Genomic DNA, 27,025 nt, shown 5'->3' with positions numbered 1-27,025 from the left:
ACACCTTATTTTGCAATGCTGAGAATGCGAGGAGGTATGCAACTGTGTATTATTCTCCGCATTATCTGTATGCAACTTTTTTTTGGTTTACAACTGTTTTTTGTTGCTGTTCAAGCAAAGAAGGAAATGGGAAGAGAGAACTACGACATCAAAACGCACCAAAAATTAGTTTCATGTGGAAGAAAGGGATATAAAAGTAGCCTAGACAAAATTAAGGAGAATTTCTGAACTAGAAACAAGGGTGTCAAGCTCATGTTGTTGAAGACAAGCACGTAAAAGCTCAGACATGTTTCTTCATTCGCAGGGAATTAAAGTGAAACTGAGACTGCTGAGAACATGAACTCTTTAATTTGGTATGCATTTCCTTAGCTGTAAGTTGTTACAAGTGCTATCCCAAGTGGATTGTGGCTGTTACCAGGCAGCTGAGAGACCAAAATTGTAGATGCAAACAAAAATTCCTCTGGCCCTGTGACATGGGAAGGGGGATCTGCCCATCAGGCTGAGCTTTGCTTTTGCTGGTAATTCTTGCCTAAACTAATTGGTGCGTGGCACTGTTTTAGACTTGCGTGGTAAGCAAGCAAACGTGGTGCTAGTAAATCTTACAGCTAAATCTTTCTGGATGAGGCGTTGGTGGGGCCTGTGAGGGCTGGAAGTGTTTTTTAAACCACTCTGCTCTTGTTATGAGGTCCTTGGGCTCCTTACAGCCATTAGGGTCGGAGGAGACCTCCGAGATCCCCTGCTCCACCACCACTGTCACCCACTGACCGTGTCCCCAAGCACCACTTCCAGCCTCTCCTTGAACACCCCTGTGCCACCTCAGGGATGCCACCTCCCTCTCCCTTCCTTCCAGAGGAATAAAAACAAAAACAAAACAAAACAAACAAACAAAAAAACAAACACCAGGCGCTATGGCCGCAGCCCGGGGGCGGTGCTGCCGAGGCAGGTGCCTCCCTCCGCGGCCACGGCGGGGCCGCTGCCACGTCAGGGGAGTTTCCCGGGGCCGGGCTCTGCCTTCCTCCTCCTCCTCCCGTCCCTCCTTCTCCTCCTCCTCCTCCTCCTCCTCGTCGCTCGTCCCCCGCTGCCTCGGCGCTGCCCGCCGCCATGGAGGGCCGCTACAACCTCAAGAACCCCGGTAAGGCCGCGGGCAGCGCCGGGGCGGCGCAGCGGGGACCGCCCGAAGGGCTTGGGGGGGAGCCGGGGCCGTGCCGCAGCCGCCTTCTCGCCTTTATCTCCTCTCCTTTATCTCCTCTCCCGGCTCGGCTCGGCTCGGCTCGGCCCGGCCCAGCCCAGCAGCTCAGTGCTTTGGGGCCAGGCTCTGCCCGTGCTCCCCCTGCCCGCTGCAGGTGCTGGCGGCTCCGTCTCGCAGCCCTGCCGCCGCGCTGCGAGGCGGGGAGGGGCTCGGCCGGTGTCAATAGCAGGCTTGCTGCCACAGCAAGCTCCCCTCCCGGGTGGCCGACCTGTTGCTAAAGTGTGTCTTCTGCCCCCTCCCTCCTCCTCCTCCTCTTCCTCCTCCTCCTCTTCCTCACGCCCAGGTTGCATAACCGGGCGATGGGGAGCGCGGAGCAAGCGGTGCTCTCCTCGCGTTTATCCAGCACCGCACTGTTCCCAGGGGAAGGCTCGGTGCCCCCTTCCCTGCCTCCCACATGCTGGGCATGGTGGCTGTGGGGGCTGCCAAGGCCACCCAAACACCCTCACCACCCCTGGTGTGCCACGTCACTGGGGACGGTGGCGGTGACCTGCGTGGTGTGCCCGTGGCAGCTGGGCACAGCGGGCACAGACGCGTGGGTTCACTGGGGAGAGTTTTTCCCCTCCACTGGTACCAGCTCCTCTGGTTTTCAAGGCAGAAATCCCTTTGCTGAAATCGATTTTTGCCACCTGTGCAGCTCCACGGCAAACAATCCTCGCCTGGGACAGGCAAATGATTCATACGGTGGGTCAATACCACTTCCCCGAGTCAGATGTGCTCTGTGGCATATGGACGGTGAAGGTCTATACAAAGTCTATACAAAGTTTGTTTTGTAAAACACTTCAATATTCACTTAACATGTTGGAGTCTTTCATTAAAAATACAGGAAAAAGGTATTCAATACCCAAAAGATTCAGAATAAATCTTGTTTCTTCAACTGTTATTGACCTTTAAAATGAGTTGACTGGTTTGTATACAGCCGTTGCCCTTAGCCTACCACTTCTTTTTGCTAACCAGGTGGATACGCGTATGCGGTTATTTAATGCTTCTATCTGTTTTACAGATCTGTTATTGTTAAATGTGCATTTTAATATCCATTTTTACACTTGCCCGTTCAACCGAAGGCTGAAGATAGAAATGTAGAATGCCGTAATCTTACAGTGGCTTTAATTAATGTAAACATACTGAAATACTTAATAACAAATCCACCCTGTCTACCATTTCAAACAGTGACAGAACCTAACTGCTCTGTACCTGCAGGAGGGGCTTTGCCTGTTGAAATCTTCTGGACTTGAGCAAACTCTGATTCCAGATGGTGACTTCTGCCTGCTAAGTAGTTTTAAAGAGAGCAAATACCACCTACAGCGTTCAGCATTTAGTATGGTACTTTAACAATTATGGTAGTTTTAAAAAAAATTTGAGTACAATTAGAGAAAAACATTTTAAATAGGAAAACTTTGTTAGCAGAAACCTGTGCTTTTGTTGATCTTCTGAAGCCAGATTCTGCTGTAAAGCTGTGACATGAGCTGAAGTTCGTCAGTGATGATACGTGGCAGCGTGGGCACCTCTTCTGCGAGTAGGTGTGCTAGACTGGGTTTGTGAACAAATATGCTTCCAGATAGACTATGTAAAGAACACCATTGCTACACAGCTTTGTCCTGCTGTCTGGCTGCTGCTAGGCTACATATTCATCTCCTTCCTCATCAGGGTTTCTCCAGTAGATGTTAGCTCATCCCAGTGCATCTACAAGATGGTGTCTCTCCACGAGGCAAATCAAGTTGTTCCCTACCTGCTGCCTCTCTGCCGAGCGCTGTGGGTGCTCTGGCACTTCTGCCTTATCCAGGGTTGTGTGGTGTGACCGCTGAGGGTCTGGGTTTGGGATGCTGACTTCTCTCGGTCACCCTGTTAGGGCAAAGGGGTACAGAGACATTCACCTGAAACTTTCTACTCCCACCATTAATTTTTGGAAGAGGAAGAATCACACACGCTGTACTTCAGGGGTCTTTGTATTGCTTCAGCAAGGCAAAGCTTTGTAAGGTTTTGCTTCATATTTTTATATCTATTCTTGGCACTTCTAAAAGGGCAAGCTGTTTTCTGTCTTTAGGATTCCGCAATGGATTAGTCAATGTATACGGCCTGCTACCGTATGGCCAATAAACCTCTCCTAGCAGTATTAAAGCTCGGCTGACTACAGCACAGACTTCATCCTCGCCATGCTTCAGGAACAGCCCTGTTGCTGAAATTTGTAAGACACCTATTTGGAATAAGCACTTGGCTTTTTCAAACGCTGTGACCCTCAGGCTGCTGCGGGGCAGACCCCAAATCTTGTAGTCGTGCTTTCGTAGCGACAGGATTCCTCGGCCTCCTCTTTCACGTGGGATGTTACCAGGCGTCTTAGCAGGTATTAGCACTGAGATGTGTGAGGAATTATGAATAGCTACTCACACAGAGCCTACAAAGAACAGAGATATTTTGTTTTCAGTGTGTTTTTATTTGTTTTTAGCAGACTTCTTTATCTCAAGGCTGCCTGGTGGGGCTGCGGAGAGCAAATGGGGCATACGTACGTCCTGCATTTGCCCAGGGACAGTGCCTGTGCATCCCAGGCATGCAGGGAACACAGCGTGCCTAGATTGTGATCCTCTTAGCCATCATCTGTATTGTGCTTGCTGCAGGGTAAATAAATGCTTTTCCGATGAACTGTACTTTTCTCTCTAGTCTATATTTTTGACAAGTAAGGAGTATTCCCCGCCGCCAAGCGTGCATCAGTTCTTTGTGCATAACAACCAGTCAATAGGAAATAGGCGGTGGGTGCTGTGCTGCTAAGTGTCTTCTGTGAATGAAATAAAGATTGATTTTTAGAAAAATAGAAGGTTTAATGGACATTAAAATTTGATTAAACTTGAAGATGTTGTTTGATCTTAGTGTTTTCAACCAGCACTTTAAATTTGATAGACTTTATCCTGTTCTCTGTTAAGTTGACTGAGCAGTTTTGAAATGTAGCTGCAGAAAAAGTGCTGTACGAGGGAGACAAAGAAAAAAGGCCCGTCCTTCCTGAGGATGAGAGCAAGGAGAGAATAGTTTAGTTAAACGTACTTTTTTTTTTTTTTCTTTCTTTCCTTTTACTTTGTATGAGTGCAGGAACCTTGTGGGCCTTGGGAAGGATGTATCCGAGGGCCCGAAGATGTACAGCAGCTGGCTGGCTTCTTGGCAAATGGTGTTTCTTGGCAAGTGGTGCTTCCGTTTGTTATTGTAGCAAAAGTTAAAGCAGCTGTCAAACTGGGTTTTAAAATAAAAACAGTTTGGGAACCTGTGTCTCCTCCAGACAATTGTTATAGTTCTGCAATTGCACGTTTCAGTTTTCTGATACTTTTTTGTATTATCTCAAAAGATCAGCATGAAATGGGAACTTCTCTAACAGAGAACGTAGCAGAAGCAGCACGTGATGCAAGCAGACCTGATTGTCTCCGTTTGCTTTTATTTAGACAGAGGAGTGTGACTTCTGTAATACAGAATTAGAGAAATTGTTTTCCATAGATTCATATGTTTAGAGTAATGTTGAAACTGTAGTAGGCTTCAGTTAGAGATGACTGTGAAACGGTGATGCAGTTTGCTTGAGACCAGCTTTTTAATTTCTTCTTCATTTTGCCAATTCCTTCATCGCTGGAGGATGAAGGTTTGATAAGGTGGTCACTGGTGCTATGGGATGAGTTGTTAGCTTTATGGGTTGCTTCTGTTGTTGGCTTTCTAATTTTAGAAGACTCAAAATCTGGAAATCCTTGTATGTAAATGAGCTTTGGGCTGATGCAAGGGCCTCCTGTTGTTGAGTTTTCAGAGTCCGCTGTCCCATCATAGACTGAGGCAGCAGGAAATTTTGGAGAATCGTTGGAGAAAAGTATTAAAGAAACAGAATACGTAGTATATTCTCCTCATCCGTGGTTTAAGGACTTGGCCACCTGTTTTCCAGGAATTTGATTTTTGGATGATGTAAGAAAAGCTCACGTGTCCCCATCACAAAGAAGTTCCACATAGCTTACTGTTTAGGAAACTTTAAATGTGGTCTTGATTCAAGGCTAAATGACTATACAAACTGCTATGCAAATTTTACGTGTTAAGTTTATTATGAAATGATATACAAAAATATAAATATATATTTATAAATATTTACAGGAGCTCAAAAACCTAGTTGAAGACAGATGTGAACTCAGAAGGGATAAGAAAAACGGGAGGGAAATGAATAGGGACAAAGAATGTAGAGGTGGAGGACAAAAGTGTAAGTAATGTGCAGTTTTATTTCTAGAGTAGATGCTGTTTGGCACTATTCTACAAAAGGAGAATAATTTTTATTTCAGGGTACTCTGTCTCCTGTGCCTTTTTCCCCTTTTATTGTATTTTAATTCACTATGATCATTCGCATACTTTAAGCTGTAGAGGAAAATGATGTCTGTAAGGGAGCAAGTAGCATGCAGTTATCCGCTGGCACTGTGCAGGTAGCTGGTGGGAACCTGTTGCTGTCTCCTTACGTGTAGTTGTAATAAACCAGCTTCTAGAGAGTACAAACACTAAAAACTATGATTAAAAGTGTGATTGTCCATATTAAACAGCTGTCATAGAAGTATTTCATAGCTATCCAGCCTGGAAAGCCGGATATAAGAGTCAAATATGACTCTTTGCTTTAAATGCTTTCTCGGTGCTTGTTTAGTGACCACACCACTCAGTGATCTTTTATTTTTGTAGCTTAAAATGTGAAAGCTCATTGAGTGTTGTTGTCTTACAAGAAATCCTGTGTACTTAACAAACACACACAAATTTGGATCGTGCAGTAAAAAATGAGCCAGGATTAGTGTTTGTGCGGTGGAACCGCCAACTGACCTCACTGATATTTTTCCATTTAGCTGAAATTCAGCTTGCCTTTAGCAACTTGGCTTCTCTTTTCCCTACAAATACAGAATGGTCCCTGGCCATGGGACAGGGTGACGCAGGGGGGAAAAGCAGCTGGTTTTCAAAGGACTTTCCCAAAACGTCATCCATCTAAAGTTCATCGAGCAATTTTGTTGAAATACGATACGCTCTTTCGTTCTGCTAATGCTATTTTCTTTTGTTATTTTCTAATGGTATTTTTCTCATTGTAGGTAGTGGTGGTGTTAATAGACACACAGGAATGAAAATGGCCTGCGTTTTGCTAACAGGTTAAGTTGGCTCTAGGTAGTAGTTCTAAAACCCTTCATCCCAGAGATATTTTATGGGACTTTTATTAATAAAATTAATGGGAAAACTTGGATTTGATAAGTAAATTACACCTTGCCTATCTTGGTCAGCAGAGCCGTTGAAAACCAAAGATTGCTTTTCCTGTATTTCTCCTGTGTAGACCTCTAAATCTCATTAAAAGTGGAAAAAATATTTATAGCTGCCATCAGACAAAAATGAAACAGAAAAAGCAGGCAGCATTTCCTGAAGCAGTAAAAGCTATTAGATTGTTTTATTTCTCCTTTTCCAGATCAGGTAAGTCAACTTGAAAGACTGAGATCCCTAGCTTTATGCCAGCTATTTTTGGGTCCTCGCTTTATTTGTCTCTGTACATTTTTTTTCTTCCCCAAACAGAAGAACTGAAAATGGGTAGAATTAATTGGTTGCTGTCCATTGGAGGAAGATATTGCCACATGTGAGCCTGATCACAAACACAGACTTGTTTCACTGACAATCCAAGTGTTAGAGGCAGTTGGAACTGAATTGCTTGGATCACGTTTTCTGGACTTTCAGTGAGGAAAAGTGTGCCGACTTTGTTATGTGAAAATACAACTTTTTGCATTGTTATGTATTATTGCCATTAATATCACATGGTGATCTTGATCAACTCAATTTGATTGCCCTACGTAGCCTTCATTGATAAGGTAAAAATGAGCTAAAATTCCACCTCGTTAGATACAGAGCTTTGCTTTGTTAGTAGGCTGCTGTAAGGCTAGATGGAATTGCTTTATTTTATGGCTGTGTTTTCATAATAGCAGTAGAATATTACACCTTATTTTTACAAATCTAAGTGAACACCACAGATGTTCGAATCCCATCCTTTCTTTAAGCAGTAATATTTACATTTAGGAAGGCTGATCATTTTATTTTATTTTTTTTTATTTTTTTTTGTACAGAGTATTTTTTTGGACTACCGGGTGCAGACTATTCTGAATGGGCAAAATAGCACGTGAATGTGACTTCAGGGCAGGTTCAGGAGAAGCCATTGTATGTGGCGAAGCGAAGTTGTGGGATGGCTTAAACATCCCAGGAAGCAGGATTTGACCAGGACACATCTTTTTGACAGAAATAAAGCTGCAAGTCATCAAGTTGTATATGTGTACATCACACAAATTCTGCTTGTTAACTGTGTTATCCCCCAAAAAAAAAACAAAAACAATGGATGCTTTTTGACTTGATGACAGTTTGCAATTTTTATTTTGAATGGGGCCAAAATGTTCTCATTTTTCAGAATTGCCACTGCCAAACTTTTCCTTGGATGACTCAGTGTGATTTCAAGTGGGCTGAAATGCCGCGCTTTGCATCACAATTCTTTTTAATGAAGCCTGGATGAGTGTCGGGTACTTGTTGCAGGCAGACTTTTGGAAATGATTTTCATTTTTTCCACTGCGGTTTCCATTAGCCAAAGGAGGGGCAGTGTTCGTGAATACTGCAACTTGTATTTAACAAATTTAGTGGGTTTGAAAAGCATTATGTTCCATGTTTTCAGGGTGAATCCTTGGTGATCAAGCCAGATCTGGGCAACTTGCGTTGACATTTCTCAACCATGTGGAAATCCACGTGCTGCTTTTTCGGAAGACGTGTTCGGTTGTTTAATATTGAAAACTTCATACGAGCAAATTATCTCTATGGTGTACAAAAGCTAAATGATGTATTTTGGAGTATTTCATGTTCACAGGGTAGAGCAGTGTTTCAGGTTCTTTCCTATATATTCTACACAGGCTCATTAAAATAGAATAGCTGTAGCCTGGCTTCTGTTTTCAAAACAAACAAACCAAACCATGCTTTAAACTGCTTATGGTTTTGAATCCTGCCTACCAGCAGCCCAGCTGCTTGCAGTCCACACCTGGCAGCCGTCTTGGTCTTCTGATGTTTTTTCTTGATGGGATTTGCTCCGTCTCCCACTCTTCTTTCTTCGGCTTGTGAAGGGAAGTATCCAGACAGACCTTTTCTGGTCTAGGCTGACTTTTTTCCTTATTCCTCACTAATGAACTGGTAAACCTCATTGCAGATGAAGGAGCCAAGTTGTTCTTGGTGGATCCCAGCCACTGCTGCCTGCGGCGGGACCTGGTGGGTTCTGCAGGGCTTTATCAACACCTCCTGGAGGCCGTGGCAGGAGGAGGATGGCTGGCAGCAGCCAGTTCCCATGCAGTCTGTTTGCTTTTTGGGCTGTAAGAAGTGCAGTTTTCAAACTTTATGCTGTCGTTTATAGCTGTCGGGTAGTGCAAATAAATAAAAGGACTCTTCACAGTAAATTGAAATTCAGATTACTCTGTGGGAAGGTTAGAGTAGCTTCACTCATAGCACCAGGAAGGTGAGTAAATCCATGGAGTTGGCTTTGTAAATCAGAGTTATGGTTCATTCGCAGTGTTACCAAACACTGTTGTTAAAAGGGACTTTGGGCAGTCTTTCTCCCTCTTTGTATATAGGTAATTACACAAGTGAGAGGGACATCCATGGTTTGAATTGAACATGGGTGATGGAGTAAGGGTTCCTGCTCCCATTATAGCTTCTTAAAGAGGTGACAGAGCTATTTTCATTTCTTTTTTCAGTAATTTGGGGATAGTAAGGACATTCTACCTAACCTCATTCATGGGGTGACATCCTGCATTTTCTTGTCTGTGATTGCTGTGTTTAATTTGCTTTCTGATTTGGCTGAGTTTATTAGGAGTTAATGCACGATGCTCATGAGAGCGCCTGGCTGGACAAGTGATGGGACAAAACTTACTGAAGGTAAAGGAAAAAGGTGATGCAGAAAATACAGATCATGATGCTGGTTCTGAAATGGACGGTTGGAAAGGGTAGCTGAAGACTAGCCTAAGTTTAGGACAGAAAAATACCTTTGTGTCCTACCTCAGTAGCAGGTTCAAATTACAAAGACCTGGGTCAGTTTTTTCTAGCTGGGCATGTGCGTTATCAAATGTGGTATAAAACCACATCTCCTTCTGCTACTGATGTGATGGTTTTTCTCAAGTCTTACTGTCACCTTTTTTGGATTAATTAAGGGACGAGCCATCTAACAGTCATGAGAGGTGTCAGGAAAAAGCTTGTTATGATAAAATATTAGGTTTGGTGGTCGTGTACATCTTCTATTTAAACACTGAAGCTCTGTCAATGACATTTGGTTTTCCTTCAGTCTTTGGTGCAATTAATAACACAATGCTGCTTTAGCCACAGTGTTAAGGGTTTCTTTTGAGAAACTTGGAGACCACACAGCATATTTTTCATAACTCTATGCTACATGACTCATTTAAAAGATTTATTCAGTGTGAGTAGTCGATATTGTGTCTCGGATTATTAACTCCAGTGAAGAAGCTGCGGTGAGTTGAAAAAAATTAGCTGAAGGGAGCTCTTCAGGAAATGTTTACGCATTTTTGTGTGCAGTATGCATTAATTTTCTTCTGTCTTTTCATGTTCTGTGCTTTCTCTTTTTCAGCCGTCAAACGTTTGATGAAGGAGGCTGCAGAACTGAAGGATCCTACAGATCATTATCATGCACAGCCCTTGGAGGTTTGTCTCTCCATGTGTTTACAGGCGCTTGTAATGAGGCAGTGTGGTGTATACTATATGTTCTCCATATGCAAATGTATTTAAAATCTGACATTTGGATACATGCTTGAAGCTGGTAGCATGTTTCTAGGTGCTATAAAATATATGTTGTTATTGACTAGCTTTTGTTATTATTGACTAGTTTTGGTCTGTAACTTGTTTTCTACTTTCTGAGGTGAAGCTTAAGGTCTAGTTCATGCTATTGTAATTTAAATGAAAGTCTTATTTTTGGCGGTTAGAACAGTGACTTACTGGGAAGAGAACAGTGACAGATGATGGGAAATGCTGGAAATGTTGACATTTCCCTTCCATCCTTGAAAAAGTTACAGCTAGATGGGCAGTCACAGCCATGTGATACCAATGTTCAACATTAGTTATGAGATCTCATTCACCAGCAGCAAGCTTCATTGGACTCATGTGGTAACAGTAGGAGTTGTTCTGTTCATAAATATTCAGGGAGTTGTGAGCATCCCAAGGTCTGATGCACAAAACCAAACACAGAACACCCAAGAAATAATACTTGAGGAGAAGTTATTTACGTGTCCAGCAAAAGTGTTCCAAACTCTGCCTGTTGCAGTAAGGCAAGGTAGATGTTACAAAAGTCTTTGTGGAGAAACAAACGAGGATGGAAGTTCTCTGGGACCTGAGTTGCCTTGGGCACAGAAGGGACCTTGACAGGGGAGGCTGTTAACGTTCTTACTTGGAGTGGGCCTCTTCTCAGTTCTGTAGAAACTACTATTCAATGGGGCAAAGACCAAGTTTTCCTTTATTTGTCGTGGAATATTCCATCTGTCAGGGAAAAACTCTTGTCATAACTGGTGCAAGTAGTATGAAAACCTTGAATAACAAATTTGAATTTACCAACAAAGCCCTTTTGTAAGAAAACTATCATGAAGCTACACCATTTATCCTTTTAGGCAAAATCTTTGTATACTGTTGGTTGTCTTACTCCCCATTTGATTCTATTTTCCTAAAACTCCCTCTTTACTTCTTCTTTAGCCTGTCCTTGTTGCAAGAAAATGGTGATTAGATGTCTACTTCTTTGACATGTTTCTTTTTGTGGGCATTTTAGGATAATCTTTTTGAATGGCACTTTACTGTTAGAGGCCCTCCAGATTCAGATTTTGACGGAGGAATTTATCACGGGCGAATAGTATTACCACCTGAGTATCCCATGAAACCACCAAGCATTATTTTGCTGACGGTAAGAATGTTTACTAGTTTTTCTTTTTTATGTTATTCATTGGTTTTACCTTGGGTATCAGAGAGAGGTTCCTGTACTTAAGGAATTTACTTATTTTTGTAAGAAAGAACTTACTCTTGTAAGAAAGGTGACATAGTACAGTTAATGCTGCCAATTTAATATCAGAAGTCTTTCAAGGTGTTCAAGAATTTAATACCAGAAGTCTTCCAAGACTTTGGTGTTCTGTCATTATATGAAAGTTGGCACCTAGTCTTCCCCAGTTGTAATCCCAATTGCTGATGTGGTTGTCGAAACTTTCTGTTGCCTGCATGGGCCCTCTTGGTGTCTCTTGGCATGTGTAAAGAAGACCTATGGTATCAGTGAAGGCCCATATTTCTGTCTAGTTTCACAGACGTATGGCTTTGCAGGCTCTCCAGATTTGTACGGATTAAAGGAGTAACAGGAAAGCCATTGTGTTGAATTGGGACATATGAGGGTCTATTGGGACATATGGGGGTAAGGGTCTCTTCATGCATGAATAGAGGCAAATGGCAAACTTCTGTGTTCAAAAAGCCAAATGCCATTTTTGTGAGATTGGCAGTGATACAATTGTCAAGTATTGTTTGTATATAGACTTATTTGATGATCATTGTTATAACTTGTACAAAAAAAAAATCAAGCACATTTTATGATATCCTTATTCTTCTTTTAAAGGCCAATGGCAGGTTTGAAGTGGGGAAGAAAATTTGTTTAAGCATCTCAGGGCATCATCCTGAAACATGGCAGCCTTCATGGAGTAGTAAGTAATAAATTATTTGGAAAATGTTACCTGCACTGAGCAACTAGATTTTTAAACTGAAAAATTATACTGCAGTAGTACTTCACCAACAGTTCATCAAGAAAACTAATTCTTAGTGATGTAAAGCAGAACTCTTGTGTGCCTACCTGAATTCTAAGAAACCCTGGAATTACTGTACTTCTGGTCTTCACCGAGGAGTGAGCAGAAATAACACTTTGTGCTTTTGCATGCGTTAATTGATTTATTTGCATAGATTTATTTGACAAAGCCCAACTGAATTACAAGCTACTGATTCTATTGTCAGGATTTTTTTATTATTACGGTATTGGAAGAATAAATGGAAGTGACATCGACACTGCAAATCTTAAGGAGAACTGAAAGACTATCACCCTCACGTTGAGTAAGAATATAGGATAAGAATATAGGGTGCAATTTCTATTGCTGGTGCTCCACCACATGCACACTTATATTAATATCTGTCTACCCATTTTTATTTGGAGCCCATTTTTGAAGTTTTGGTCTCTAACCTTTATGCAGCATTGTTGTAACAACTTAGCTTTCCTTCTCTGTGTTGGCTGATGGGAGTATAAGACCTTAACTTTCATTTATAATTTGAAGCTCAAAAAAAGAGTTCTTGTTCCGTATAAAATAAAACAAACAAAAAAGCCAACAGTGCTACTTGTACGAAATTCAGACTGCTTTTTTGGACAAAGTGAAGTTTTATGGGCAGAACTGCAACTTTTTATTAGTGAGTGAAGAGTAAGATGAAGTAACCATTGTTACTGCAACCTTATTTATATCTCTGTTTCCCAATTTTAGTAAGAACAGCTTTACTAGCCATTATTGGATTTATGCCAACCAAAGGTGAAGGTGCAATAGGATCTCTAGATTATACACCAGAAGAAAGAAGAGCTCTTGCAAAGAAGTAAGCACTAATTTTGTTACTGTGGGTACATACATATGTATCTTTTACAGTAAGGCATTGAGTAAATAGGAAAAGTCACTTCAAGACTGTTCTCTCACTTTCATTTTAAATTAAAAGACAAAACAAAAGCTTTATGCCTTGTATCTGTATTCTTTTCCTGAATATTGTGCAAGCTCAGAACTTACAGTCAAATGAAATACTTTGAGAGGGCTGTGTTCCTGCCAACATTGTGTGGTCAAATTAGAGGTTCATCTCTAATTCATTCTTTAGAGATATAATTAATATTATGATATGGTGGTAATTGTGCTGCGGAAGGAAAATAAATGTGATGGAGGTGATAGTTAGTGTGAGTGATGGAGAAAACAAACATAATAATGAGGCCTCGTTTCCCTCAAGTACATAATGAAACAGCAACAAAAAAAAATCTAAGTAACAGCTTCTGAATAATTTTAGGAAATTAATCACAAATCTAATTTTAAGTTACAATGGAGTGATTAGCTTGGTGGACAAAGGAAGAGCAGCAGATGTTGTCTGTCTTGACTACAGCAAGGCTTTTGGTGCTATCTTCCTTAATATCCTCATAGAGAAATATCACGAAGCACAGCCTGGGTCAGCGCACAGTGAGGTGGGTTGAGAACTGACTGATCCGCGTGGCTCAGAGGACTGTGATCAGGTGTGTAAAGTCCAGCTGGAGGCCAGTGGCTGCTGGTGTACCCAGGGGTTGATACTGGGCCCCGTGCTGTTCAGCATCGTTAATGACCTGTGTGATGGGTCAGAGTACACTCTCGGCAAGTCTGCAGACAGTACGAAACTGGGAGGAGTGTCTGATACTGCAGGGGGTTGTGCTGCCGTCCAGAGGGACCTGGGCAGGCTGGAGGAGTGAGCTGAGGGGAATCTCATGAAGTTCGACATACAGAAACATGAAGTCCTGCTCCTGGGGAGGAATAACCCCGTGTTCTAGTACGTGCTGTGGGCCAACTGATGGGAAAGCAGCTTGGCAGGAAAAGAATTGCAGGTCAGGGTGGACATCAAGTTGACCACGAGATAGCCAAGTGCCCTTGCAGCAAAGAAGGCTGGCAGCCTTCTGGGTTGGATTAGGATGATCATTGCCAGCAGGGTGAGGGAGGTGATCCTTTCTCTCTACTCAGTGCTGGTGAGACTAACTTGGAGCACAGGGTCCAGGTTGGGGCTGTGTCCAGTTCAGGATCCAAGATAGGTATGGAATTACTGGATTGGGTTCAGTGGCAGGCTGTGAAGATGACTGAGGGGCCGGAATATGTTTCATATGAAGAGAAACTGAGAGAGCTGAAACTGTTCAGTCTGGAGAAGAAAAGGCTCAGTGGGCTGTTAGCAATGTGCACAAATGTCTGAAGAGTGTAAAGAAGGCATAGCCAGGCTCTATTCAGTGGTGCTCAGAAGAAGCAGTGGGCTGAAGCAGAGAACCACAATATTCAGTTTGAATGCAAGAAAACACTCTTCTGTTGTAGGGGTGATCAGACACTGGCGCAGGTTGTCCAGAGAGGTTGTGGAATCCTTTTCAAACTTAAAAGTATTCAAAACCTGACTGGAAATGGACTTGGGCAAATAGTTTTACTTGACCTTGTTTCTAGCAAGGAAGCTGAACTAAATGATCGCCAGGGCTCTAATGCCTTATTTTGCAGTCAGATGCAAGCTTATTCTACTATGCTTTGAGCTAATCAGAAGCTGCAGCATAGCACTGTATCAAAGCTTATAAATCCTGTGTAGGGTTTATAAACTTGTTGGGTTTATTGGGTCGGTCCAGGTAGTATAATAAGTGTATTTCTGGTCAGCATGAAGAGCTGCCTTCAGTATGTCCTGTAGACAAATATGCGTGCAAGAATAAAGGTGATGCTCTAGCAGAAGCTGAAACTCCTGGACTTGAGGTGCAGACTCCTGAGTATCATTTAGTGCTTGTAATAATAGTTAACTTTTTATAATGTACACTTTTAATTTGCTTTATATCTAAAATAAGTTTTAACATAGTTAAAATTTATTGATATAGTACTAGGTAGTTGTAATATGTATGTAAGGTAATATTTTCCTAAATGTTGGAGGGAATATGTATTTATGATATAGACTATTCTTAATACAGTTTTTCAAGGTAATGCTTTTTTTTTGGGGGGGGGAAAAGGTACTTTTAAGCTACTGGTCTTGAAACTACTTATCTTTCTGTGGATTGTTTTGCAAATAGTTTGCTTAAGCAAGCACACGAACATTGAGAACATCTCATTCTGAGCTATGTCATTCTGTGGCCAGGTCACAAGACTTCTGTTGTGAAATGTGTGGCACATCGATGAAGACAGCCCTCTTACCACTAACATCAGGAAGTGGGTCAAGCCAGGCGGACAAGGAGGCTAAAGAACTTGCCAGACAAATTAGCTTCAAGGTGTAGTAACTGTTTAAACTTTTTTCTTTGCTGTACAGAATATGAAAAAAAAAAAGTGGATGAAAAATTTGTAAATTGAGGGAAATACGTTATTTTATAAACCTTCACAAATCACTATGTGGAAACCTGTTTTTTTAGGAGAGACTGAAAGAGAAAAATGAGAGTAGATCTCTGTGAATGTGACAATAAATAAACTCTGCATCTCAAGCAGTGATTGACTAGTTATAATTTCAGAGGTGAACACTACAGTAAAAACAGTGGATGTTAGTTTTAGTTCCATGTTTTTAATCACTAGTAAGATGATTAAATTCTTCAGACTTAGTTTTATCATAAATATGTTAGGAAAGTTTGGGCAAAGCTAACCTAAATTTTTTTTCCTATGTGATTTTTTTTTCTTTTGGCTTATGAAAGGAATAAAACATATTCCTACTGAAAAATGGTTGCAAATTCTTTTGAGCTACTCTGCAGATGAAGATACTGAAAGTTGAACTCTGGTATGAAAGTGACTCTTACCCAAAAATGTGTTCTCTAGCTTGTGTTTCAGTACAAGTAAGGTTTGTTTAGCCAAATATGTGCTGTAGAAAATTGCATGTCTTGCATGTACAGGTTTTTTTTTGGGGGGTTCCACTAAACTCATCATTCTTCCACTCAGGAAGAGTGCTGTGCATGAAGGCAGGGATCTACAGTGAAATACAATATGGCAGTGTGGCATTGGTGCAGAATGCATCCTTGCTGGGGGTGGGAGTGCTAGTATGTCCCTTTCATTGCCAATGTTTTTCTAACACTGTTCCAAAAACTGTGTTTTTTGTGTTCCCTGAGAATGAAGATTGCCCGCTAGTGAGCATCACTGCCAATTTTGCAGGATCTGCGTGTTCCTTTTTGATCTCACATCTACACGTGTTGATGTGGTTGAGTCTGTGTGTACTACTGCTTATGGTAAAAACACTTCTAAATATTTTTACAAGGATGAGGAACTACAGACACAGAGTTTTCAAGCTGAGCTACCCAGAGAAACAGTTGGGACTTAGCTGCTCTTGACTCCTTTACAATATATAAGGGCTAAAAAGTATAGGATTAGTTTTTGAATAAGCACTGCTAATCTTCATCACAGAAATATTAGAAATATCTAAGCATAATTTCTTTTTAAGAAAACTTTTCTTATGCTTCATACCTTTTTAATTTTTAACCTTAAAAACTTAAGGGCATCAGTCTCTAAAGAATATTGATGCATTCCATGTATCCACATGTTTAACTCCATCTCCTAAGAGAAAGCATTCGATGAGGAAAAAAACGGACAAAAATTCAGGTTTCAACAATCTTTTTGCAATATTTCATTCTGTTTTGCTTTAATACAAGGCAAATTAGTCCTCGTCGCTGGGTGCTCTTTCCCTCCTTTTCTCAAGTCAATTTTTTTAAACTTCCTACATTCTCTGCTTTGCTTGGCTTTGTGATATTTTGTGATGTTTAACATTTATGTGATGTTAGACCGAGATATACAACTTATGAATTTGTAGCAAAATAATAGTATGAGTAAGTACCAAGGAATACAAACATTTTCAGTAATTTGGACATATTCCTTATCAATTTATGGGGTAAGTTTTTCACATCAAATTGCAGGTTGGATGTATAATTAGGTGAGCTTCCCTACTAGCAACGTATTGGCAATGTCTGCATTATCTTCACCTTTACAGAAGAGGTTCCCTAACTTTTCTAGATGATCCTGGGATTATAAGAAATCCTTTCATACCAGCCTTAAGCAAAATTACAACTTTTTTTTAAGTGCTTGTGATTCATATTGGGAAAGGAATGTGAAATTCAGGGGGCGGGGGGAAAAGGCATTTCCTAAATAGTTTTTCTGCTTCTTTGAGCTTCCGTGTTTGTTTCTCCATTTTAATAGAGAATTACATTTTTTTTTATCAGAATTACATTGATTTGCAAAATGTTTTCTGCATTTTTTTGTGCATTTTAGATGCTATATACCATAAACTCCAGTCAGCTGAAAGAGAAAAAAAATATATGACTAATAGCATTTGTATTTCTGTAAAACAGAAAAAATGGTATATCTACATGGTGCCATCACAAGGCATACTCTAGTACAATTTGTTCTCCACCCACCCTAATTATTATGTTTAAATATGTTGATCTTTCCTTGAGGTCTGTATTCTCTCTAGCTTTTCCAGAAGCAGAGGTAAGAGGATCCAGCAAAGGATGGAGAAAAGAGACTAGTTTGGAAAAAAAAAAACACCTCAATTTGGGAAACTTTGAAGTACATTTTTAAAATGTATTTATTTTTATATATATATATATATATATATATATATATATATGTTTTTAATTTTAGTATTACTATATTTAGCATACTAGAAATCCTTTCATAAATTAGTAAATCAAATGCACAGTGCAGTGTACATGCTTCATAGAGATTAACAGAAAAGATTAAAGGAACTCTTCTTGGAAAAAGCAGAAGTATTAAAAAGAGCGGTCACAAGTTTGAGGAAGGGAAGTACCAGCTGGACATAGGAAAAGAATATTCACCATGTGGGTTGTCAAATGCCGGAGCACGTGGCCTGGAGTTGCTGTGATGTCTCCAGCTTTGGAGATGCTCCAAACTCAAGTGGACGTGACCCTACGTTGAGGAGGGAATTGGACCAGGTGATGTCCAGAGATCCCTTCCAGCCTAAATTATTCCATGATTCTGTGTTGATTTGGTTTGGCCCACATTTGAGTCATAATTTGCACTATCCTAATACTAGAGTTTAGAGTAGATCAGTGCAAAAGGAAGTATTTTTAAATCTTTAAACCATCTTCAGATCATTTCAGTGACATAGTATTTCAGGAAAATGAGAAATTATATATCAAGAAATGGGGAATTTAATCCACTCTCTCCTCCCCCCAGATAGTAAAGCGGAAGAATATTATCCTGTGATCTTATTAGCTTATCTACATAATTGGTTTGTTTCTAATATACTGTTTGTATTTCTTAGTAGCATTACTTACATCTGTATTTGAAGACAGGTACTAGTTCTTAGATTTGGAATTGTAATTTCTGCAGAAAAAAAAAAAAAATCCAGATAACGTGATCAGAGAGGTGTAACACTACTCCTGAGGGAGAAAGACTAGCTTGCTGGTTAAAAACTGACCTGGTCCTGTGCCCCTCCTCCTCTTTTTTTAATTAAATTTGGATATGTATATGTTGTAAAGTGTTTTGGTTCAGGACTATGATGTGATGTCCTCCATTCCAAAGGGATTATTGCAAGCACGTGTATTGTTTTAGCAAGAGTCTTGTTAATGATCCTCGATGTGTCACTATAGATCTACCAATGTCTCAAATTTCCAAAAGCATGAGGCCTAACCTCTGGGAATTGGTGCTTATTAGACATTTTCTAAATCATATAATACAGTATTATTAAGACTGGTATTTTTACTTTTGCTCTTGTGCTGAAATTTAAATACTGAAAGCTGAGTTATGGCTGCCTGACACAGAATCATGCCATGCACGTGCACCCATTTTGACTCTGAGGCAATTTTGGGATTAGAACCACTATAGATTAACATTAACATAGCACGCACCTGAGGCTAATTATCCCTGCTGAGAAACAGGCTATATTTGTCCACATGTGACAGCATTAGTCAGCCCTTACTTAAGGATCATGAGAAACAGAAGTTTTAATAAAGTTGTTATTTCTGGCATAATTTTGGCCTGGATCTTCTGAATATTTTTTGTAGCTCCATTCATTTGTGTTTTTTTAATGTTACACCCATTATTATGTACAAACAAATAGAACAACAAATGCAAAATAGAACTGGGATATTGTCTGAACTGATGTTTGTTCATCTATAGTCTTTTTTCTTAAGAGTTAGTTTTTCTTAAACCTGATGATGAGTTGAAATGCAGTTGACATACTTGATCACTTCAGTAAATCTTACATTCAGCATGCCCTAGAATGGGCATTCCAAGAAGAGCCAAGTCTGTTTGGAGTAATTTTGATCTCACCTCTGAAGCGTATTTATGTACTATTCCTTGTAGGCAGAAGTCAATTCATCGAGGAAGTCAGATGCTGAGCCTTCAAGCTCATCAGGATCGAACCGCTCTGCCACTTCGCCTGAGCCCCAGCAGGATGGTGCAGCTCGAGCATTCCAGGATCCAGCCAGTGCGATGGTACGGCCCGTGTTTGAGCTTTATCTATGTGCATAGTCTGAACACGAAATCTGTGCTATTAGCTGATAGGAGGCTTCATCCCGAGCATGGAGTCCATATGTTTCTTGTAAAATTTCTGCATCCCTATAAAATCTTCAGCAAATAGGATGCTGCTTTTGGAAATAGCGATCTTTTGTTTTCACTTCCTTCTTTTAAAAAACAAACTTCAAATAGCTTTCTTTTATCCATTCATATTCCCAGTAGATCCTTTAATGTATAGGGTAACACTTCATTAAAGTATCACGGTGTCTTAGGTACTACTTACCCTTCGCATAATAGATCACAGATGTTTTTCAATAGAATTCTTAGCTAGAGGCAAAAGCTGCTGCAGTGATAATTTGTAGCCTTTAAATACTAAGAATATCTTCCTGCTTTTATGGTCTAAGTCAATTTGACTAAAATATTCTTACTGTTTGAAGTAAATGATACGAGATTCAAGTCTTAATGCCGGTAGGTGTAGGGTTTACATAATAGATTCGGAAGTGACCGAGGCCTGGTAGTGGGCCAAGGCAGCTGCTGTTCCGACTGTGGCAAATGCAATCTAAATTCACTGATAAATTGCAGACAAATCCCAGCTAAGCTGTGTTTTTTAGAGAGGATGGGGCTGCAGATTGGTTAAAAAAAATAAAACACGTCAAATAACGTCAGACCATCTGTTGCATGTTTGCAACATATTTTCAAGCTATGTAGAAATATAAACATGCTAATAGCATACGTTTTTTTTTCCATGAGAAGGATTTTTCCAGATTGTTCAGGATTTAATAAACCATTTTGTTTTATTCTTCTCAATACAAATCCTGGCTAATACAGTAGAACTGGCCAAAATACCGGAGCATCAGTAGCATTTTCTTGAGGGAGGGGGAAAAAAAGAGACTTCAGAAAAGGCTGATTTTGATTACTCCCATTTCTGAGAACAGTTTCATTCAATTATGCCAGTCTAATGAGTGATGATGAACTTAACTTACAGCAGAGCAGTCCTATGTGAAATGAAAGCTTTAAACGTTGTAGAAATGTATATTAAATGTTTATATGTCATACATATAAACATGTAAACGATGAGGAAGTGGATTAATGTTTTAAGGGAGCTGTTTCATAAGCATTCCTTGAGCTTAAAGAAATACCTGTTTCTCTGAGTTGCCACCTTTTGGATGCTAGGAATTTTCTGGAGCCATTATTCATGCTAAAACATACAGAAATCTTCACACAGTACGCACAGGCCGGAGGCCTAGATGTGCTAATAGGCATGAAAGTGTCCGTGCAAATCTCAGGTTCTTTCTGCTCAGATGGGCTTCTTGAACATATAAATTTCTTTTAAGTTGGTGGTTCTTTTGGAAAGGCCTAATTATGCCTTGTTAAGTTGAAAGTCACAGATGGGACAACATCAAAACTATTTTTTTCTCTTTTTGGATAAAATGTTTACCCCTTATTTCACAAGTGCATGTTTAATTAAAAGCTATTGGAGAAAAGTTGCTGTTGTGAACTTGAAATTTATGCACTTAGATAATAAAAAGAGTGGAGGCAGACCCAGTGCTAAATCCTTGAATTAGCTTGGGTAATTTTTTGTAAAATAGTAGATGTAATATGTGTGACTCTGAAGTCATGGGACCTTATGTCCTGTTACACACTACGGAAGGGAAAAAGTAGCAGTAATCAAGCAGGAAGAATGGAGTATATTGCCTGTGTTGTGTTATCTTTCTTCTGGTCTTGGGACACTTAAAACAAATAGATGCTAAGGAAAGGGTCTAACTGTAGGTGAAGAGGTGAAAATCAGCAGGCTAGGTTTTACACTAGGAAAGCAATCGCCTACAGACTGCTTCATGGGTGAGTTTGTTCTTCTCTGCAGCAGTTGTCCTGTGATTTGTACCTTTAAGCTACTTGAATAGATGGGGGGGTTTGCAATGAATTAATAGCAAGGCATTTGCGAGCACGGTGATGCTTCTTCTGGGGTAGGTTTAGCTGAATTCTTGCATGAAAGAGCACTCTGAAGTGGTGCAAGTCACTGGCATGGGCACTGCTTTGAGTCTGCTCCATCTCTTCTGTGTGGGGCTCTTATTGCTGAAGAATTTCTCATCCCATTAGAAGAAAAGATACTTTGAACTTACTTTCCCTTCTGTCAGCTATCACTGTCAGGAATACAGCTTACTAATGAGCCACCAAGACTTGAAATATTTCACAGTTAACCACGGTTTTTACGTCAAATTAAGTTTTAAAACCTAGTACTTTTGTTTTAGCAATGGCAATTATTTATATTAATGGCAACACTAGTACATCTCTCCTGTGTGTGTGTGTTATTTTGCCATACCAATAGCCAGTGTTTTGATGCCACACTTAAAATTACTACCCTGTCCTCTTTGTCCTGTTCTCAAGCTGTAAATGAAGTACATCCCCAGTGCAATATTGAGTGTATGTTTCCTGAGTTCCTGTCATTTAAAAAGCAGATGGAGGGATAGAGATGGTCTCTCCAGTGCAACACGTGGTGATGAAGATGGCTTTTCACTTAGTACTGTGTACTTGTGAGGAGTGTGAAGCCAATGCAGAATGGTCTGATAAAGTGCCTCTGACTAGGCTACTCCAGAAAAAGTGCATTTTTTTAATTTTATTTTTAATTTTCAGTAGTTATTGATATCTCCTCAGGGCAAAGTAATGGTAGATTACTCCCAGATTACTCCCATTTGAGTTTTCAGACTGCAAGCAAGGTCCTGCTGGAAGTTGATGTGTTGAAAGTACTTGCCCTTTTCATTAAGAAAATGGGATTCTACCACATCTGACAGAAGAATGATTTTGAGTTAAGGTATAGTAGATAGTCAGCTCGGACTCAGCTACAGATGGCCACCTGCCATCCCAGTGACCACCTCAGTGTCACAGACCAACGTCAGTGTCCATGCTCTCATTGCGGTCTGTGGGACTGCTCGGTGGAGGCTGGAGAGTGGTGCAGCTCTCTGAGCAGCAGAGGCTGAGACCTAGCCTGAGAGAGGGATATCCCAGTCCCTGTGAGGTCATGCTAAGAAATAAAACCCGGGCAAGTGGACGGATGAAAAAGTTATGTCGTTATGAGAGGGTTGAGGTCCTGCTTCCCAAGACGCAGTTGAACATTGCTTGCTGATAGGAAGCAGAGAATAACTGTCTTCTCCTTTTGCTTCTGTGTGGCCTTTGCTTTTTCTCTTTTCCTTTAATTAAACTGCTCCTTATCTCAACCCACAAGCTTTTCTCTCTTTTTTTTTTTTTTTTTTTTGGTTGTGTTTTGTCCCCTCTCCCTCTGAGGAATGAGAGGGGGAGAGCGGTGTGGTGGAGCCCATCGGTTATTAAACCACCACAGCTGCTTGTGAAGTTCTTGGCTGTCTCTACTGATAAAACCCCAGGTGGAAATGAATCCATTTAAAAATACTTTTCTTTGAAGCAACACAGGCTGCTTGCTTGCTTGAGAAACCTATGTAAACAGGCAGGCTGTCAAATGTGGCAAGGAATTACATCGGTGCTGTATTGCTGATAAGACACAGGGGGAAATACTAGTGATGGGTAGGGAGGAAAGGAACGTCTCTTCCCTGGACTTGTTAAATCACTCACCAGGTGACAGTTTGAAGATTTTTTTTCCCCCCAAATACAGAATATGTGGCCAGAGTCACGGGACTTTGTGTGGCTTACTGTCTTGTGCATCACCAAACTTGATACTCAGCAGAGGACGTTCCCTCTCTGGCAGGTGTGGGAAGGATATCTTTTGTGGTTATAGCAGCTCACTTGCCAAAACAGTGCTTAGGGTTATGGATACTGTGTCATTAAAAAGCTTCTGTTTGGAAGCAAACAAACCCTCCTGAATTCCCTTTTTGCCTGCTGTAATGATAACCTCTTTTATTAGGGGGGGAAGCTAGCTTTGCAAGTAGTTGCAGGTTGTATTACAAGGAAGTACCCGCAATCTGCTCTGAGAAGTGAAAAGAAGACTTTATATATATATATAAGTCATGTCAGCTGCCTGATTCAAGAATTAAACATCTTGACAGAGTTCAATTTTAATTTCCAACAGCAGTGCCATGTCACTGTTTTAATACTATAATGTTGCAAATTTGAGCCTTTCAGCATCAGGAGCAGGATCAGGCCCGTGGAATACCAAAATCCGTGGCTTCGACCTTACAAACTGAAGGATGATTCTGCTTTAGGATGACACTCTCCTGAGCTGCGTAACAGCTGCTGTCGCTTATTTTGTCGCTGCCTGTGGTGTCGCAGCCCAACCTGTGACCAGCAGAGGGCAATGGGTGTGTGCGTGCACACACCCATTGGTACATAGGTACAGAGCTCAGTGACTTGTGCAGGAATCTGTGTCCAGGGATTTTGATTTGTGTTTTGCTTCCCCAGTGGTGGTGATGAGAGCAGAACCCAGCTGTCCACAGGAAGCAGTGCTTAATTACAGGCCTCTGGACTTCTCTCCTTCTTATATTGTCCTCCCCAACTTGCTTCCTCTTCAGTGTAGGTGACGTTACGAATCTTCAGAGACTCTACGGTCTGGAGGATTACTACAGATTTGTTGAATGGCAAGGAGTTAAGCAGGTTCTAGACAAAGACATTTGACATATCTTGATCTGAAACTAATCTAGAATTCAAATATTGTTTGACAGGCTTTCTTCAGACTTCTCGTGTCCGTAGAACTGCTAATTAGGAGCTTGAAATAGACTTCTCAAGGTTGTTACATACATCAATTTTGTCCTTACGCTAACAGTAATAGTAGTTATCTTATAACTACTAGTGATGTTTTTATCAGACTTTCAAGTATTAAGAATTATCTGGAGAGTACATTTTAGTTCTGATGATTTTATTCATCACTAGTTTTATCACACAGAATCACAGAATTTCTAGGTTGGAAGAGACCTCAAGATCGTCGAGTCCAACCTCTGACCTAACGCTAACAGTCCCCACTAAACCATATCCCTAAGCTCTACATCTAAACGTCTTTTGAAGACCTCCAGGGATGGTGACTCCACCACTTCCCTGGGCAGCCCGTTCCAATGCCTAACAATGCTTTCGGTAAAGAAGTTCCTAAAGTTCTTATGTACTGTTTTGCCTCAACTCTTTCTGTTTCTTTTTCAGTCCGAAACTCAGAACAGCAGCGCAGCGTCCAGCCAGGAGCGTGCTCCATCAGTGTCCACTAATACGTCTCTGAGCCCTCGGCAGCGCCGTGCCCAGCAGCAGAGTCAGAGACGGGCTCCGTCTTCGACCGACTTCAATCGGGTGCAGCAGCCAAGAGTCAACGCCAACCACACCGGGTCAACTGTTCTGATCGTCCTGCTGACTTTTGCGCTGGCAGCTCTTATATTTCGAAGAATATGTTTGGCTAACGAGTATATATTTGAGTTATAAGGCTGTTTCTCTCATAAAGACCTGTGACTTGAAGGCTTCGTTGAACATTCTGTATTGGGTTTGACATAAGAACTGTTTACAAAAATTACTTTTGTATTTACGCGTTAAGTCCTTACGAATGTTACTGTACCTACAGGTACATTACTTGTAAGAAAAGAAAAGTCTGTTTAACTACAGCAAGTGTTAATTTAGTGCCCACTATATCCTTGGAGAAACAGTGTGGTGGAATAGTAAGGTTAAGGCATGTGCGAGGGGAGTCAGTTTCAGTAATTTATTAACTAGAAAAAGACAGTTTTAAAAAGTGGTTGATTCACTTTTTTTTTTTTTTTTTTTTTTTTTTGTTAATAGAACATAAATGCAGTTAATGACCCAATCTAAGTTAGTATAATATCTAACCTTGGAGACAGAATTAAGAAGTGAAACACTACGATGTGTTTGGGCCCCAGTGAGCTCTTAATTTAGAGGGGATACAGTTTTGTAACCACGTTTGTTTACCGTGACACATTTCTAGTTGGGTGGGAACACGTAAATTGGTTGAAATTCTGGTTTGCATGTGTGAAAGGGGGAAAGGAGTAGGGGAGGTGAGAAGGGGCCAGAAAACTATTTGCATTATTTTGATTTTTATTTTTTGGGGAAATAAGATTGGATAATCTTATTTGCAAGATTTGAATGTCCTCTTCTAATACTCTCAAATGTATATCTTGCTTTTTTTTTAAATTTGAAGATTATATAAACATGTCTATTCTTGCAATAGTTATAAATATGTAATATAATTATTTACCCAGAGCTATTGTCTTTTAATTATACCAGAAATATACATAAGGCATTAAACTGAATGTTTCATATGTGGTTTTATTTCTTAGAGAAAATTTAAACATTATTATACTTAAACTCTCATATATGTGAACTTGCTTAAGAAGAAATATTTATTAAAACCTTGGTAGTAATAAACTGTTTCAAGCCAACCTTTGGTTATGTTTCAACTATCACAGGGGTTTTATTTGTTTTGTTTCAGTGGTTTGTAACCTGGAATCAGTATTGGACCCAGAGGCTTTTTCTGTATTATTGGTTTATTAAAAATAAATAACGGTTAAGATATTCATGGATGCTGTGAAATCATACATTTGGGCGGTAGACTGAAAACTGTTAAGGTTTTAAGAGGGTTTGTTTGTGGAATCTTAAGTATTGCAGTGAAGTAGAGGAAAGCAATCAGTGGAATAATTTTCCACCTGTGTTCTGATGTTAATGCACTCTAGAATGTTTATTTAAACGACAGTGGAATTCAGCTGATCTTTTGTTGTTGTTGTAAATAACACTGAGTTAAGCTAGGTTTTCATCGTGGTTCTAAGCCAGTATTTATTAAGCTACCTACAGCTCTCCTAACTTTAAATGTAGTGTGCATTAGTGTTTTGAAACATTAAAGTAGCTATAACAACTTCTAAAATAAGTAAAGCCCATTCTGTGTTTAAGAGGGGTTATTGAAATCTAAAATGAAAAACAACAACTTTTTTTTTGACACTTGTGGATTGTTGATAGTCCTGTTTGTGGAACAAAGATTAAAAAAAGAAAGGTTTTATTAAACAGTTCACATTCCACTGCAGAACAGCTTGGTGTCCTCTATGTAAGTGATGTGTTTCCTATTTGTATATTTATTTTGTTAGAAATGTTTTTCTAAACAAAATTACAGGTCCCGTAGCCTCTTAAAATAAAAGTACTGTATTTCCTGGTTGGTTTCTTGTTCGAGTACCTGCTCCATTCAAAAATGGCAAACCTGGGCTCACAGGGAAGCGTTGTGAAAGGGGTTGGGCACACAGAACAGCAGAGATGGGTTTTGGCCTTCCTGCTCCTTGGGAAGCTTTGCTTTGAATGCACATTTCTTTGCACATTTCTTTTCCTTTTTTTTTTTTTTTTTTTCCTAGAGCCACGCTGCTGTTCCAGTCAGACTTCTGCTCTTGTACCCGTTCGTCACCCCTCTCATGACCAGGGCAGATAAGTCCTCTGCAGAGAGGCCATCTGTGGAGGTGCTGTTAGGAAAACAACTTATAATGGTTTCTGAAAACTGCTTCTCTGTTGTGACTAATAAAAGAGCTGCTTTGGAGCTTTTCAGGTTTATTTCAAGTTTTCATTTCAAACAAAACACCTCGCTGTACCACTATTTGTTTGGAAAAATAAATGGTAGCTGTTAATT

The 27,025-nt window shown here is 40.4% G+C and overlaps 1 protein-coding gene across 2 annotated transcripts; it reads left to right on the top strand.

Moving 5' to 3' along the window:
• Nucleotides 1-992: 992 nt before the first annotated feature.
• Nucleotides 993-26,567, top strand: UBE2J1 (ubiquitin conjugating enzyme E2 J1). 2 transcript variants are annotated; one of them, XM_082756941.1, is made up of 9 exons: nucleotides 1,087-1,132; nucleotides 1,841-1,930; nucleotides 9,867-9,940; nucleotides 11,052-11,183; nucleotides 11,877-11,961; nucleotides 12,781-12,886; nucleotides 15,164-15,293; nucleotides 19,321-19,452; nucleotides 24,568-26,567. In XM_082756941.1, exons 1-9 carry the CDS (start codon nucleotides 1,102-1,104, stop codon nucleotides 24,835-24,837), a joined length of 1,050 nt encoding a protein of 349 aa, XP_082613067.1. In that variant the 5' UTR covers nucleotides 1,087-1,101; the 3' UTR covers nucleotides 24,838-26,567. The 2 variants fall into 2 exon arrangements, with proteins under 2 accessions (XP_082613068.1, XP_082613067.1); XM_082756942.1 differs by lacking the exon at nucleotides 1,841-1,930 and having other exon boundaries at nucleotides 993-1,132.
• The last annotated feature ends 458 nt before the right edge of the window (nucleotides 26,568-27,025 follow it).

The sequence above is a fragment of the Aythya marila genome, assembly GCF_965140915.1.
Source record: "Aythya marila genome assembly, chromosome: 3".
In the NCBI taxonomy this organism is placed as follows: Eukaryota; Metazoa; Chordata; class Aves; order Anseriformes; family Anatidae; genus Aythya; species Aythya marila.
The sequence above is the reverse complement of the archived record's forward strand: the minus strand, read 5'-3'. Positions and strand labels throughout refer to the sequence as shown.